At 36.9% G+C, this 15,421-nt stretch overlaps 1 protein-coding gene across 1 annotated transcript; it reads right to left on the reverse strand.

Annotated features, from left to right (window-relative positions):
• Positions 1-34: 34 nt before the first annotated feature.
• On the reverse strand, positions 35-7,837 carry LOC112756471 (DNA mismatch repair protein MSH6). The gene is made up of 21 exons (XM_025805076.3): positions 6,784-7,837; positions 6,340-6,436; positions 6,105-6,207; positions 5,978-6,031; positions 5,816-5,890; positions 5,603-5,671; positions 5,429-5,509; positions 5,050-5,244; positions 4,283-4,785; positions 4,051-4,180; positions 3,780-3,871; positions 3,504-3,682; positions 3,221-3,423; positions 3,030-3,131; positions 2,524-2,686; positions 1,773-2,062; positions 1,479-1,616; positions 1,210-1,289; positions 1,027-1,126; positions 683-812; positions 35-577 (listed from the first exon to the last, which is right to left on the reverse strand). Exons 1-21 carry the CDS (start codon positions 7,613-7,615, stop codon positions 333-335), a joined length of 3,861 nt encoding a protein of 1,286 aa, XP_025660861.3. The 5' UTR covers positions 7,616-7,837; the 3' UTR covers positions 35-332.
• Between the last annotated feature and the right edge of the window lie 7,584 nt (positions 7,838-15,421).

The following is a 15,421-nucleotide window of genomic DNA, read 5'->3' on the forward strand; positions in this document are numbered from 1 at the left end:
TTTGTATCACCCACCGACCTAACAATACCGAATAGGGGGGAAGAAAAAGCCCAACCGAATTCGCCTGTTGTATTAACTTTAAAAACAAGTCTATTAGGAGAACTCCTAAACATGTACAACGGGTCAGGCTTCAATTTGTTAGTTGTAACCAATCACTATCGCTACAACTATTTACAAGCACGCCATCAACAAAAGTGGTATGTTGGACAACCAACATGAAAAGCAAGATGGCCCTTATCCCATCTGGATTGATTACTACAGAATCTGGCCACCAAAACCTTGTTTTTCAAAAAAATGAATCATGGCAAATATATCTAGATTCTCTACAGCAATTAACATCGCTGCATAAGTTCTCTTGCTCTACTCTTAAGTTCATGGAGGGAGCTGTCACAACCACCTTCCTGATAACTCAAATTTGCAGCAGCCTTGTTCAACATTTTCATTACAACTATCATCTCATCAACCCATTCCTGATTTGGAGAGTTTGTTTCAAGAGACGCATTTCTAGATTTACCATAAGAGGCCTCAAATTCTTTAGACTTAGCAGCAGCCTTCTGAAGCACGGAAGTTGGAAGCCCTGCAACAAATTTAATGTACTTTGTTATAACAAGAACTGGCTAAGAACTATTTAACACATTAAAAAGAAATCGCAGACAATTTTCAAAGTGGAAAAGAATAATACCTGCCAACCGTGCAACATTAACACCATAACTCTTGGGACATGCACCAGGGGTCAGCCTATAAAGAAAGGTGACTTCATCCACGCCAATTGTTCCACTACCAACTTGGCATGCCATATGGCAGAGGGAGACCTTTACAACAATATATGAAAGACAAACTAAGAACTACTAAACAAAATAGAAAACTGGAAATTCCATAACATATAAATAATAATGTAAGACTTCAATAGCATAAGGCTACTTGTGAACCCATGGATACACATAAACCAACACAAATGAGCTCAAATATCTCTTTGAACATAGGAGGATGGGTTTAATTATTATGTATGAAACACACATGGAATACCTTGGGATCTTTGTAATAATCGATAGCTAATCGATGATAATGTGTAGAAAACAATCCACGACACTGAACCTTCCGCACAAAATGTTCTAGAACAGATTCCCTGCATAGGTAAGAAATCAAATATCAAATATTAATAAAGACATCATAGGGGATAGAAGTATTCCAGTCCCACAAAAGACTTACGCAATGGCTTGCCCATCAGAAGTTGAGGTCCCACGCCCAAGCTCATCAAGAGCCACCAATGAATTACGAGTGGCTGAAGACTGTATTCATCATCAAACACATTTAGAGTATGAATACTTTAATCAGATTAAATTCATATACTTAATAGATCTAAAATATGTAACAAGCCAAATAAAAGGGTTCATAAAGCTTGTCCCAAGTCTGTCTTATTATCGTGCCTACTTAACCCTTATTTCACGTTATTAAAGTTGATGCCAGAGGGGTCTCACCAGCATTGTTGCAGTTTCTGAAAGCTCAGTTAAAAATGTACTCTGGCCAGCCATGATATTATCTTTGGCACCCATGCGAACAAAGATACGGTCCACAGGTGACAAATCAAAACTCTCTGCTGGGACATCAGCCCCTACCTGCAGAAGAAAACATGTTATTAAATTATCAAATGCTCTGCCACACTCTTTTGCACCTCAGCAGTTTCCAAAAAAAAAAACTCCAACACTTCTCCCTCCCAATATATATATATAAAGAAGAGATCAAAGGAAGCAACATGACTGAAAAAGCTTCACCTGGGCCAAAACCACTGCCAAGCAAACTTGGCGAAGGAGAGTTGACTTTCCACCCATGTTAGGACCAGTTAGAAGAATAAAGTTGGCATCGTGTTGACCACCAATTGATATGTCATTGGGTACAAAGGCCCCCTTTCCTAAGGAATCACTCCTAAGGACTGGGTGTCCCAAACTTTTAGCAGAGAGGTAAGGACTGTCTTTGGTAGATAGCATGCCTAAAAAACTTGGTCTGCATGTTGGCCCTTCATAGTAATCACGAGCAATAGCTAAACTGATCAAAACATCCAACTCTGCAATATGTTGATGGCATCCAGTTTAAGCCATAAACAACGAAATGCTTTTGATTTTCTATTTAAATGCATGGAAAATTTATCTTGGAAAAAATATCCTAAAGAAAAGGAGTGTATTGAATCAAGATAAGAAAGGCTAAAACAAAGAGAATCATTTCAGCAGAAGAAATATAGTGAGCAAACAATAGGAACAATACAAAATTTGACAGCCGAACATGTATGAGACATGCATCTTTCACATTTTCATTTAATCTTGTTGTAATCTTGTATTGATCAAATGGTACCACGTTAATGTTTGTACATTCCCCCTCCATGGGCAATAGGAAAGTCATTATTTTAAAAATACTAATTTTACAGTTTCAATTCATATTTCTGGTCGTAATACAATAAAATGACAACCTTGTCACTAATGAGGCTTAAGCAGGAGTGCTATTAATTGGGTTCAGAAGAGCAATAAGTACCAGCTGTAGTAGACACCAATTGCCTCCACTTAGTATGATTTTCACAAAAGCGTCCAATTAATCTCTGCAATGTACTTTTCAATAAGGACTCCTTTTCAGATTCAGCTTGGGAGAGTTCTCCCAGGAACTTTTTAATAGCAGGAGTCCAGTACCTAAAGAAGCCCTGCATGGACCAAATGAAGAAATCAAAAGAATGATTAATTCATGTTAGAAGGACATATTTCAACCCAGAAGCAAAGGGTGAATATTGTCGAGCAATAATAAAAGCTATCTTACCATATCCCTAAGTAATGTAGGACTTCTAATAATTCACTTCTGTTAACTGATATAAAATACCAAGACCCACCAGCATAATAAATGGGCTAAACTAAGGCAAGGATACTTAGAACTAGAATCCAACAAATTAATACCGCAGACTGTTATATTCATAGACATGAGAATCAAACAGATAGTACTAAACAGTTTCCAGTTTTGTTCGCATTAAATTGTCAAAACATTGACCTTACTTTTTTAGATGAACGCAGCTCATAGTCCCGAGGAACTTTCCCACGCAAATTTTCTGGGACTTCTAAAAGGTATGTGTCCTTTCCAACAGTGACATAAGTGATCTGTAACACAAATAGGAGCATTCAAATGTTGATTTTATGCACAATAAAAGGACTAAACTCATTGTTTCCATCTGAGGTCTTGGTCTTACAGATGTGTCTCCAAGCAATTTCCTTTGTTCAATAAGATGTTTTGATAAACTGGACTCAATTTCTTTAACTGCCTTACAGGCTGAGTCATACTCAGGGTCAACTCCTTCATGAGGTATTACACGGCCTGAGTTATTGGCTTCCACCCAATCAAAGGCATCCTTGAAATGGTTCAGAGCCAAGCAGACATCAGGAAGTTCTTTTCCTACAGTTGACAACATACTACAGTACCTCAAACAGTAGCCCAGAGTAATGTTATAGCATATTTCATTGAGATAACCATACCAGGTGTTAACAGATGATGGAGTAGTCTAGATTTGACATCATTCAGAATAACGCCAAGAGAAGAGCATGCTTGCAACATTAGTTCACAACCACGAAGAGCAGAAATAAACTCTTGTAGTTGTTTCTTTGCTGCATCCTCATACAGAACCACTTTATTAGCATTCCTTCCATTAGCTTCACTACATTCATGAAAAAGAAAAGTGAGTACTTACGAATATGATCAGTGAGGCATGTATAACTAATTAAATATCACACAGTTGCATAGATATCTTTTACCTAGTGGAGAAGATGCGGGCCAGCAATCGCTCCATGTCAGGTAGCCTTGACAAAGCTTTTCGAAATTCTAGTGCATAAGGTAAATTAACTCCCTAAAAAGCAAATCATATATCAAAGAAACTATTATTTACTAATATGTATTGATTCTGAATCTGTTGATTATGATCAAATCAATCTTAACATCTAAATGGCATAATATTAAGCTCCACTAGCATAAAATCATGAAGGATCATAAAAACCAGAAGTAACAAGGATGGCCAAGAAAACCCACCTTTAAACCAGCAATGGCTTCCTGGCGATCCTTAATTAACTCTATATGACATAATGGTCTTGCAAGCCATGCCCTTAGTAGTCTCTTTCCAAATGCGGTAACACAATGGTTTAATTGGGAATACAGAGTGCTGTAAGATTATCATCATTTCAGTTAAAATATAAACATAAAATATTCCCATTGTATTAAAATAAAGGAGTAACGATATTGAATGTGACAATGATAAGCATACCCTGAAGAATCTCCATTTCTGCTATTCTCAAAGATTTCAAGATTCTCCAAGGCTGCTGCGTCAAGAACCATGTATGGTTTTGAGGCAAGATCACCGAAGCCAGAACATGGAAGTAATTCAAAGTGTGCAAATCTAAGCAATGCCTCATCTAAGAAAGCCTGTTTCAGATAATATAGAGCACCCCCAAGAGCTGAAAGTGCACTATTATTGTCATTGACAGTTTTCACCAGCTCCAGCAAAACATCTGGCAAGCAACCTAGCTCATTATCTTCTAGACTAACTTCATCAGTGTGCCTGTAAATTCTCTTCAATTGATCCACGGTTTTTTCAGCATCCCAAAACTCCACATTAGGAACTAATTCATTCACTAGAGGATTTCTAGTATGCTTCAGCAGTACTTTCTCTGTTTCAGCACTGAGCACTTCAGCAGGTTTCACAATTTCAACTGGCCTAATCTCAGACAAGATGCAGCATAAAGCACTACATTCCAAGTCATCCTTAAACTGTGGTGCAGAGAAGCAAACCCATTATTGAGATTCTGAGCAAACATAATTAACAAACATAAAGTAAAAATGCATCCTTGAAATAAAAATCTCCACCCCCAAAAAAGATCTTAAGCCCTATCTGCCTCCATTTGTCTTTATTCCCAATAGAGGTAAAAGGATTGGGTGCTTAACCAAATTACGACATTAGCAGAATTCATGTAAGATTTTGACCAAGTCAATGCATGTGGATTTTTCCAGAGACTCAAAATTGTAGAGTCGCACCTGTCCAAGAATGATTCTGCTTGTGGCAACATCGACTATACAAACTCCATAAATGCGCTCTGAAACCTCATTTGCGTTGTTTTCATGTTGCTCTGTCAGTGCCATCAAATACGCAGCTTCTGGGTTTGCTGACAGCAACTCCCCATCAGTTAGTGTGCCTTTTGTAACCACTGCACATATTTCCCGTCTCACAACCTAGAAGAAATAGATATCTAACTTAGAGAAATATTGTTCTTCTATCAACAATAAGGTACTATCAAATGGAATCAAATGTGAGGAAAAAGAGAAGTAAAATATAAAACACTATTTGAAAGTACATGAAGCGTGCATTACTGGATAAGAAAGAATTATTTTTCTAGTTATTGTGATATAATCAGACCTTATCTTTTGAGCCATTCTTGCGACGAAGCTCTAACTGTACAGGTGTTTCAGTCTGCTCTATAACAAGAACTCGGTAACCCTGCTCCACCAAAACAATTCAGTAAGTTCTTAAACAGCAGACATTAAAAAAGTAGCAATGCAAAAAAAAAAAAGGGTAATTTATGAGGCTAACCTTCCTAGCAAGTTTCTCCACATTCATTGAGAAATTCCTCTCCGGAAAACCACAATGAGGTTGTTCCCCCTGAAAATAGCACATGTAATGATGTAAATCAACATGAGAGAGGGAGTATAAATGTAGTATTGACCAGAGATTAATCTGCATGATTCAGTATAAAAAATTTGAGATTCTGAAGTAGGTCTACAACTCTGGAACATTTATACTTACCTTCATATACTGCAAGTCAAGCTCTTTCACTCCTACATGTGCATCCATCTCAAAAAGTTCATAAAATTTACCCATCTGTACCAGCAAAAAAATATGGAAACTGAAATTCATTTGGTTGTAGGGATGAGTCAACAGCATCAACAAAACTTAACCAACTCAAACCTTGAAAAATAAAACTTTGTCCATATGCTTTGACTTGAACTCCCACCATTGTTTCTGCATTCATTAAATGACCACATAAATAACATTCACCCTTGAGAATTCACCATAAGACTTTAGCAGTAATTACCTGGCCATCTGACAAACTCCTTAAGAAATCAGGAGGCAAATAGAGAGTTCTTGGATCATAATTTTCATCAGTAGGACGCCTTCGTTTAGCATCCCTGCGGTCTCTGTAAGAAGACCATATTTATCATAAATCTTTAAAATAAATATACAAATTAAGATACCAAAAAACATAGTAATAACAATTCTGATTAGAACCAGTTGCACAGAAAGAGTAAATGACAACATTCAACACTCACTCTCTGAGAAAGCGAAATTTCTGAGCATCCCTTGTCGCAAATCTTTCAGAGGCATCATCATTTGCCACATTGTCAACGCCGTTAGATATCTTTTTAGCTGCAAAGACATGACCCAAATTATAAATTACAAAATATATTGAACTTGGCAGTTCAGTTACCCAGTGACAATACAAGAAGCAGCCTCTCAAAGCTGATGCCACTGAAAGGGGAAAATTACCTAACAGGTTGCATTTGACCGTTAATCTTCCTTATTTGAAGGACAACCACAAGCAATTTACTTCCAAATTTGAAAATTACCAGATTTAACGGCCACAACCCCACCCCAACTTAAAATAAAAACAATAAAAAATCATTCAATAAGGAGCTGCATTAGTCACATAACTGCAAACTGGGTCTCAAAGTACATAGATTAGTAATAAATAAAACCCAGAAATAATCACTCACTATCCGGAGTACTTGTAGGCTCCAATACTGAGAACTTGAAAGCTCCCTTAACACCACCAGCTTCCCCGGCGTTCTTGCTCTTTTTTGCAGGCTCCGGTTTCTCTGCTCCACTCATTTTCCGTTTCTTGGGCTCCACCTTCGCACTTGACTTTCTTTTAGACCTCTCTGCAGCACCATCTTCATAGTCATCTTCCTCGTTGTCTAGCTCCACGTCATCTTCCACCTCAGCGCCTTCATCCACCGCATTCTTCCCCCAATCTTCATCCGAATCATCACTGCCACAATTACCATCATCAACACTTTTGGGACTTCCATCACTCTCATCGTCGTCAATCACCATCTTCCTAACAACAGGGATGTCGCAGCTGCGACGCAACCGTTTAAGCTTCTTGACAGACGATGAAGAATCCTGAACCCATTCGAACTTCTCCTTGGAAAGGTCGAGCGATTCCTCTTCGTCATCGTCGTATAACACTAAATGCTTAGAAGTGGCATTATCGAACGATTTGACCGTACCTTCGTACCATGCTTTATCAAGAGGCCAATAAACCTTGATCCTTTTTCCAATGACGTCATCGGAGTATAGAGGAGAAGAAGCTCCGACGAGAAGAATGGGTTTGGGATTAGAAGGGGAAGGCGTGGGAGGGGTAGGGCTCGCAGAGGTAAGTTTAGGGTTAGGGTTTAACTTAGAGGTTTTATCGTTGTTGATGGATTTGGAATCGGAGAGAATTGGAGAAGGAGAAGGAGAAGAAGAAGTGGATTTGGAGAAGAAAGCAGTGATTTGGCGCTGTTGATTCACCAGCGGCGATCGACCGTTGGTGTTGCGACGCATCTTAGCGATCAGTGTATGTGTGTGTGAGAGAGTGGTGTTGTTGAACAAACACAGAAAATGACAAAGTAATGTAGTATCAACTATCAAGTATGAAGCATGCGTATTCAGAAGCTTGGGAGATTAGTGGCGATAACCAATTAATAATTACAAGAGGTGGCGGGAAATGGTTCTCCGTTCTGGCGGGAATTCTCTCCGCTTTGTTACACTTCCCCTTCACTTTTTAACCGGATTCTTAATTTCTTACCAAAATTATGAAAAAAATAACAATAACTTTTGGACAAATTACTTAAATAAATTAAAATATAACCAAAATTACTCAATTACAATTTTTTATAATTTATTACACGAATAAACTTTTTTATAATTTTATGTAAATCGCTACAGAGTGTCCTAATCTACAAAACACAAAAAAAAATCGCGACAACCTAACGCAGATTAAGAAGATAAGCTGATTGACTAGAAACCGCTATCCTCTATAGCGGTTTTTGAAAGAGAATAAACATGTGTTAAGTTAAGAAATTAACTAAATCAATTAGTGATGACAAATATTATTTTTGGGCAAAATAATAATTTTTGTTGATTAATTATAAATGCATATTACTAATTATTTATTGTTGCAGGCCAAAATTCAATTTTATAGCCCAAATGGAATGAAAAACAAATAGCACGGATGGTGGGCTGAAAGCAAAAACAGAAGCCCAAGGAAAAGCAAAGGAAGAAGTCAGATAGGCCAAACGGGTTGCTTAATGGATATCCGATCCAAACCCAACTCAATTTCAAATCCTTCCAATTTGGTCTCACTACCAAAGTAACGTTCTTCTCTCTTCTGTCTTAGTCAAATCACAAACCTCAGAAAAGTAAGAAAGAGAAAGAGAAAGCTTCCTCACTAAGGTGATCATCAAAGAAGCAAGAAAGAGAAAGTCCAAACTTGAAACACAGAAGTCTAATCAGCAAAATTCAAACCATATCAAGCTTAGATTAAAGGTAACCCATTTCCTCTTACATGCAACACACTTTCTTCTCTTCATCTTCAACTCTCTGTCACTCCGTTTTGAGCTATATGGAAAAGAGAATTTCTGTTCTTCTCTGCGGTAAATCAACGGTCTCAAACATGCCTTGGGGACCAAGTTGGTTTTCAAGGGTTCAGATTAAGTTGACCATTGGAAGACTCTTGTGGTTGTTGCTTTATGGCTTTCGGTCAGGATAGAGAAGTCAGAAGCAAAGTTTTTATTTTGAAGATTACTGGAAAAAAGGTGAACGGCTGGGTTGGTGAAGCTCAAGGCTCAAGATGTTGACCTAGGAAGGTGAACCCAGCAACATGCAAGGAGATAAAAGAGGCTTGCTACTCATTCAGAAGTCAAGGAGAGAAAACCAGTGTTCTTGAGGTGTATGTTCTGAGAAAAGGTTTTTGAAGAAGTTTATCTAACTGGACAGTGTTTCCTAGTCAAAGATGCATTCCGCCAGTATGAAGAACTGAATCAAAGGCTTGCTAATCTGGTTTTTCACATAGCAAAGAGGCTGTTGATGAAGTTAATCTCCTTCATGTTTTACTGATTGTAATGTACTTTTCAATGTTTATCTTTCTGTAATTTTTTGAGTGAAAAGGCATAATAAGAGAGATAAAAAAAAGTCATGAGTGAAAAAAGGCTGAGTGATACACTTGAGAGAAAAGCCTAGAGTTATTTTCAGATTTCTTTAGGTATGTTCATGACTTGTATCTTGTACCTGTAAGGTATCCCTTTCTTAGTTGGGTTAGCACTAAGAGTGAATGGTTAGGTATTAGCATAGCCAATGTCAAGTTAGGTTAGAACTTGAGTGTGAAAGGATTGTGTCAATCATGTGGAATTGGTGTATGTAATACTGTTAACTATAGTGGAAATTCCTCCATTGTTGTAGAGGAGACTGGACGTAAGTTGCATAGTACAAGGCAACCGAACCAGGATATATGCTGGTGTTAGCTATTTCCTTCTCTGCACTGTTCTATTTTCTGATATTCATGAGACAAAAATAAATTGTCTCATAAATTTTTGCCGCTGAGTTCAAACAGAATCAGAATTCAAACATTGTGTTTAAACTTTAAAGGGTCAGTTCAGTAACTTAAAAGAAAGGCATAGATTTAACCCCAATTCTCTAAGCCTACCACAACCTTCAATTGGTATCAGGAGCTAAGGTCTCAAGAATCAAGCTTAACCGCTTGGAGCAAAGATCCAATGGTGAACAACTTGGGCACAACCATAGTTGCTTACACCCTCACTGAAGGCCAATCAAACAACCGGCCACCTTTCTTCAACGGAAAAAACTATGCCTACTAGAAAGAAAGGATAAGGATCTTCATCCAATCCATTGACTACAACATATGAAAGATTATTGTGAGTGGTCCCAAGATCCCAATAAAAACAAGTGCTGATGGAGTGGTGACTCCAAAAGAAGAAGCTGAATGGAATGAAGACGATAAGAAGAAGATGGAGCTGAATGCTAAAGCAATCAACCTTCTTCACTATGCTATCAGCTTTGAAGAGTACCGGAAGGTGTCTAGATGCAAGACAGCCAAAGAAATCTGGGAAAAACTCCAGGTTACACACGAAGGCACTAAACAAGTCAAAGAAACGAGGATTGATATGCTGCGAAAAGAGTACGAGATGTTTAACATGAAGGATGGAGAAAGCATTGATGAAGCGTTTGAGAGATTCTAAATCATAATCAACAACCTTGATGCTATGGGTACAAACTATGCAGAACAAACCTTGGTGAGAAAACTCCTTAGAAGCCTTATAAAATAATGGTAAACCACTGCCACTGTCCTAACCGAGAGCAACAACCTAAGTCCCATAACCTATGATGAGCTGAGAGGAAAATTTCTTGCCTATGAAACCACACACACAAACACAGACTCAAAGAAAAAGGAAATAGCCCTCAAGTCACAAATAGAACCAAAAGAGAGTGAGTCTAGTAATGGTATTTCAAATGATGAGCTTTTGTTTTTTGCTAGGAGATTTAGAAGGACGATGAAGAACAAGGGCAAATACAAGGGTTCAAGCTCAAAGGAGCACAAGATCGACTTGAGCAAGGTGACGTGCCATCATTGCAAGGAGGCTGGACATTTCAAGCTAAACTGTCCAAAGCTCAAAAAGGAGGACAAAGGAAAGAAGAAAAGGAAGAGAGTGCTCATGGCAGCTTGGGAAGATCTTGAGAATGACTCAAATGAAGAAGAAGAATCTAAAGGTGGAGATAAAGACTGCTTCATGGCTGGAAACAACAATCTTGATGAGGTAAATTATTATGATTTGACCATTGATGATTTACATGCTATTATTGATGATCTCACTTTAAACACCTCAAAACTGCTTGACAAGTACAATGAATGCAGATCTGAAAGAGATGTGTTAAGAGCTGAAAATGATTTTTTAAAAGAAAAGGTGAAGAAAACTGAATATGCTTTGGACATCATTGAAGAAAACAGATTTCTAAAATCTGAACTTGAAAAATTAAAAGGAAAACACATTGTGGATCCTTCTCATGAGTTAATTGCTGAAAATGAAAGATTAAATGATATGATTAAAAGGTTGAATGGTGACTTAGCAAAATTTGCTTAAAGTTCTAGTAACTTGGACAAATTACTTGCAAGTCAAAGACCATTATTTGAAAAATCTGGTTTAGGTTACATAGCCAAGGAAGATGCAGTTTTTAATGATTCCTCTATAAAATTTGTGGCTTCTTCATCAAATATTAAATCCACACCAATCAAATCTGGTATTGGATATGTTCCAACTTTTGAAGAAAAACTTGATGAAGTATACACAAGTGAAACTGAACCTTCACCAAGAACCGAACCTGGTTCAAATAGGCCAGGTTTGGGGTACATTTCGAAAAATGAGGTTGCTTTCAAGAAACCACCATTTTACAACAAAATCTCATATTCGAAAAGTCCAAAAGTTCAAAAAAAATTATGGTGAAAATGTTTTAGTTAAGAGGAACAATTTTAATAAAAATCAATTTGTCAAAAGAAATGCACCTCTTCCAAAAACCAGAAAATTTCAAACTTTTAATCATTTCCAGCAAAGCAACTCACCTCAATTTCAGCGATACACATCAGAAAATCATTGTGTAAATTGTAAGAAATTTGGTCATCATATGCACAATGTTTCATTGAAAAGAGAGTTGTGGGAAACAAAATTTACAATGTTGTTTGTGATTTCAATGCACTTGGGCAACCAAGATGGATTAACTTCAAAGGATCCAAATTAATTTGGATACCTAAGGCTACTTGAAACTCTTCATGCAGATTTGCCTAGCATCCAAGAACAAAAAGGACATGTGGTACATGGATAGTGGATGTTCAAGGCACATGACTGGAAGGTCAACTTACTTCATCAAACTAAATAAGTATGATGGAGGTTTTGTGACCTTTGGAGATGATGGTAAAGGTAAAATTATTGCTGTTGGAAAAGTAGGTAATGAACAATCTACTTTCATTGATGATGTACTTTTGGCATGTGGTTTGAAGCACAATCTTTTTAGTATAAGTCAGCTGTGTGATTTAGGATATTTAGTGACTTTCAAAAGACTTGAATGTTGTGTTATTAATGAAAAGACAAATGAAGTGATGTTTGTTGTCAAGCATTTTAATAATATGTATGGACTTACTCTTAATGAACTAAAGGATCAAAATGTAGCTTGTCTTCAGTCTAAAGAATCTGAAAAGTGGTTATGGCACAAGAGATTGGCCCATGCAAGTATGGTTCAAATAAACAAACTTGTAAAGAAAGAATTAGTAAGAGGCCTTCCTTTGATAAAATTTGACAAAGACATCACTTGTGATGCTTGCCAAATGGGAAAACAAACAAAAAGTTCTTTTAAACCAAAGGAAGACATCTCTACTAAAAGACCACTTGAGTTGCTACACATTGATTTATTTGGTCCAACAAGAACTCAAAGCCTAGGTGGTAAACATTATGGTTTAGTGATTGTGGATGACTATACTAGGTTTGGTTGGGTTTTATTTCTTGCACACAAAAATGAAGCCTTTTCGGCCTTTGAACCTTTTTGCAAGAAAATTCAAAATGAAAAGGATTTAAAGATTTCTCCTATAAGAAGTGATCATGGAACTGAATTTGAAAACAACTTATTTGAATCCTTTTGTGAGGAATTTGGAATATCTCACAACTTCTCTTGTCCAAGAACACCACAACAAAATGGTGTTGTGGAAAGAAGAAATAGAAGCATACAAGAGATGACAAGAGCTATGCTTTGTGAGAGTAATGTTCCAAAAATTTTTTGGGCTGAAGCGGTTAACACGGCTTACCACATTTTAAATAGAACAATCATAAAGAAATTTTTGAAGAAAACCCCTTATGAACTTTGGAAAGGTTACCCACCAAACTTATACTACATGCACATCTTTGGATGCAAATGCTTTGTTTTAAATAACAAGAATAATTTGGGTAAATTTGATCCAAAGGCGTATAAGTGTTTGTTTGTAGGATATTCCACAACTAGTAAAGCATATAGGGTTTATCATCAAGATACTAGGATTATTGAAGAGTCCATACATGTTACATTTTGTGATACTAACTTGGTGCAAAGTATTTTGGAAGATTGTGATGCAGGAAATCAAGCTCAAAAGGAAGATGAAACTGCTCAAAATCATGAAAAAGAAAATTCTGGTCAAGCTGAACCAGAAACTGCAACTGCTGAAAATTCGAGAGACAATTCCATTATGTCTCATGAATCTGAAGGAGATCCTGGAAACAGCAACACCCAGAATCCCTTGGTGACTGAATCTGCCTCCAAGTCCACCAGACCTCGTGAATGGAGATTTTTGAAGAATTATCCTGAGGAATTTGTTATTGGGGACGTCTCTCATGGGGTTAGAACTCGATCTTCCACAAGAAAGGCAAGTGAAGGAACAAACATTGCCCTTCTCTCTCAAATGGAGCCTTAAAACATCAAGGAAGCCCTTGGTGACCCTTCTTGGGTAAAGGCAATGGAAGATGAGCTCCAAGAGTTTGAGAAGAACCAAGTGTGGACTTTAGTTCCTAGGCCAAGTGGAAAGAAAGTGACCGGCACCAAGTGGATATTTCGGAACAAGTTAGGAGAAGATGGTAGCATTGCAAGAAACAAGGCAAGGCTGGTGGCACAAGGATATGACCAAGAAGAAGGAATATACTTTGATGAATCATTTGCCCTTGTTACCCGAATGGAAGCCATAAGACTTCTCTTAGCTTGTGTTGCATTTTGTGGTTTTAAATTATATCAAATGGATGTGAAATGTGCATTTTTGAATGGTGTGATAGATAGAGAACTGTATGTGGAGTAGCCTCCTGATTTTGAAAATAAAGAGCATTCTAATCATGTTTTCAAATTATCTAAAGCTCTCTATGGTTTAAGACAAGCTCCTAGAGTTTGGTTTGAGAGATTTAGCTCTTTTCTTTTGAAAAATGGTTTTCAAAGAGGCACCACTGACACAACTCTATTTATCAAGAATTCTAATGATTCTTTTATTTTAGTCCAAATATATATTGATGACATTATTTTTGGATCAGCCAATGAATCCCTTTGTTCTGAATTTGGAAAACTCGTGACAAGTGAATTTGACATGAGTATGATGGGTGAACTTAATTTTTTCCTTGGGCTGCAAATTAAACAAACTGAAAATGGTATTTTCATTCATCAAGAGAAGTATGCCAAGGAATTAGTTAAGAAATTTAGTATGAAAAATGCCAAACCCATGGGAACTCCCATGCATCCTAATTCAAAATTAGATAAGGGAGAAACTGAGAAAGATGTTGATGAGACTAGGTATAGAGGAATGATTAGTTCTCTTATGTACTTAACTTCCTCTAGACCCGATATTGTACAAAGTATTGGATTGTGTTCTAAGTTCTAATCCAAACCAAAAGAGTCACATCTTTCTGCATTGGTTATTGTGATGCAGATTTTGCCGGTGATAGAGTTGATAGAAGGAGCACTTCAGGCCTATGTTGCTTCCTTGGAAAGTCATTAAATGTTTGGTCAAGTAAGAAGCAACCAACAGTGGCCTTATCCACTGCAGAGGCTGAGTATATATCTGTTTCTTCTTGTTGTTGTCAGCTTTTATGGTTAAAAACACAGCTTGCCGATTACAAATTAAATGCTGAAAATATTCTCTTGATGTGTGATAATATGAGTGCCATTAATATTTCTAAAAATCCAGTTTTGCACTCTAGGACTAAACATATTGAAGTGAATTTTCACTCAATAAGAGAACATATCTAAAAGGGGGATATTAGCATTCAATTTGTTAAATCTGAGGAGCAATTAGCAGATATTTTCACAAAACCACTTGCTGAGGACAGATTATACATGCTTAGGACTAGTTTAGGAATTTTGAGTTATGATTATTTGTTTAATATTTGCTGATGTTTCTGCTGGAGCATTTTGTCTCATAAACAGGTATGAGACAATTCTGGGCAGAAGAAGAACGTTCCCCTTAATCAGCGTGTTCTGAGCTTGTTTCAAGTGAAAGTTAATCTGGGCCAACCTAAAAAAGTCAGATCTAGAGTGGTCCAATGTGTTTCCTTAAATCCAACCATCTCTGGGCCCAAATATGAATATTACATTTTTTGTTTGGTTGATATTTTTTTTTTGCTTGTGTGTGTAATTTTTTTGAAAGGGATTTCATTTAATGTCTTCTAGTCCAAAAAGGGTTTCAGTTTGATTTTATTTTTTAAGTTTTCAAAGTTTAAAATTAATTTTCTGTTTTATTTTAAAATCAAATAAAATCTTTCTTTTATGAGGTCATGTCTTTTCAAGTCAAATCAGTGGTGA

The sequence above is a fragment of the Arachis hypogaea genome, chromosome 16, assembly GCF_003086295.3.
Source record: "Arachis hypogaea cultivar Tifrunner chromosome 16, arahy.Tifrunner.gnm2.J5K5, whole genome shotgun sequence".
NCBI lineage: Eukaryota > Viridiplantae > Streptophyta > Magnoliopsida > Fabales > Fabaceae > Arachis > Arachis hypogaea.

What these genes read in the sequence shown, in the direction of transcription:
- LOC112756471 (XM_025805076.3), bottom strand. Translation starts at nt 7,615, where the DNA reads ATGCGTCGCAACACCAACGGTCGATCGCCGCTGGTGAATCAACAGCGC. An exon ending in GCCTACAAGTACTCCGGATA is followed by an intron (nt 6,437 to 6,783) that starts GTGAGTGATTAT and finishes ATGTCTTTGCAG; the next exon opens with CTAAAAAGATATCTAACGGC. An exon ending in AGAATGGCTCAAAAGATAAG is followed by an intron (nt 5,245 to 5,428) that starts GTCTGATTATAT and finishes TATTTCTTCTAG; the next exon opens with GTTGTGAGACGGGAAATATG.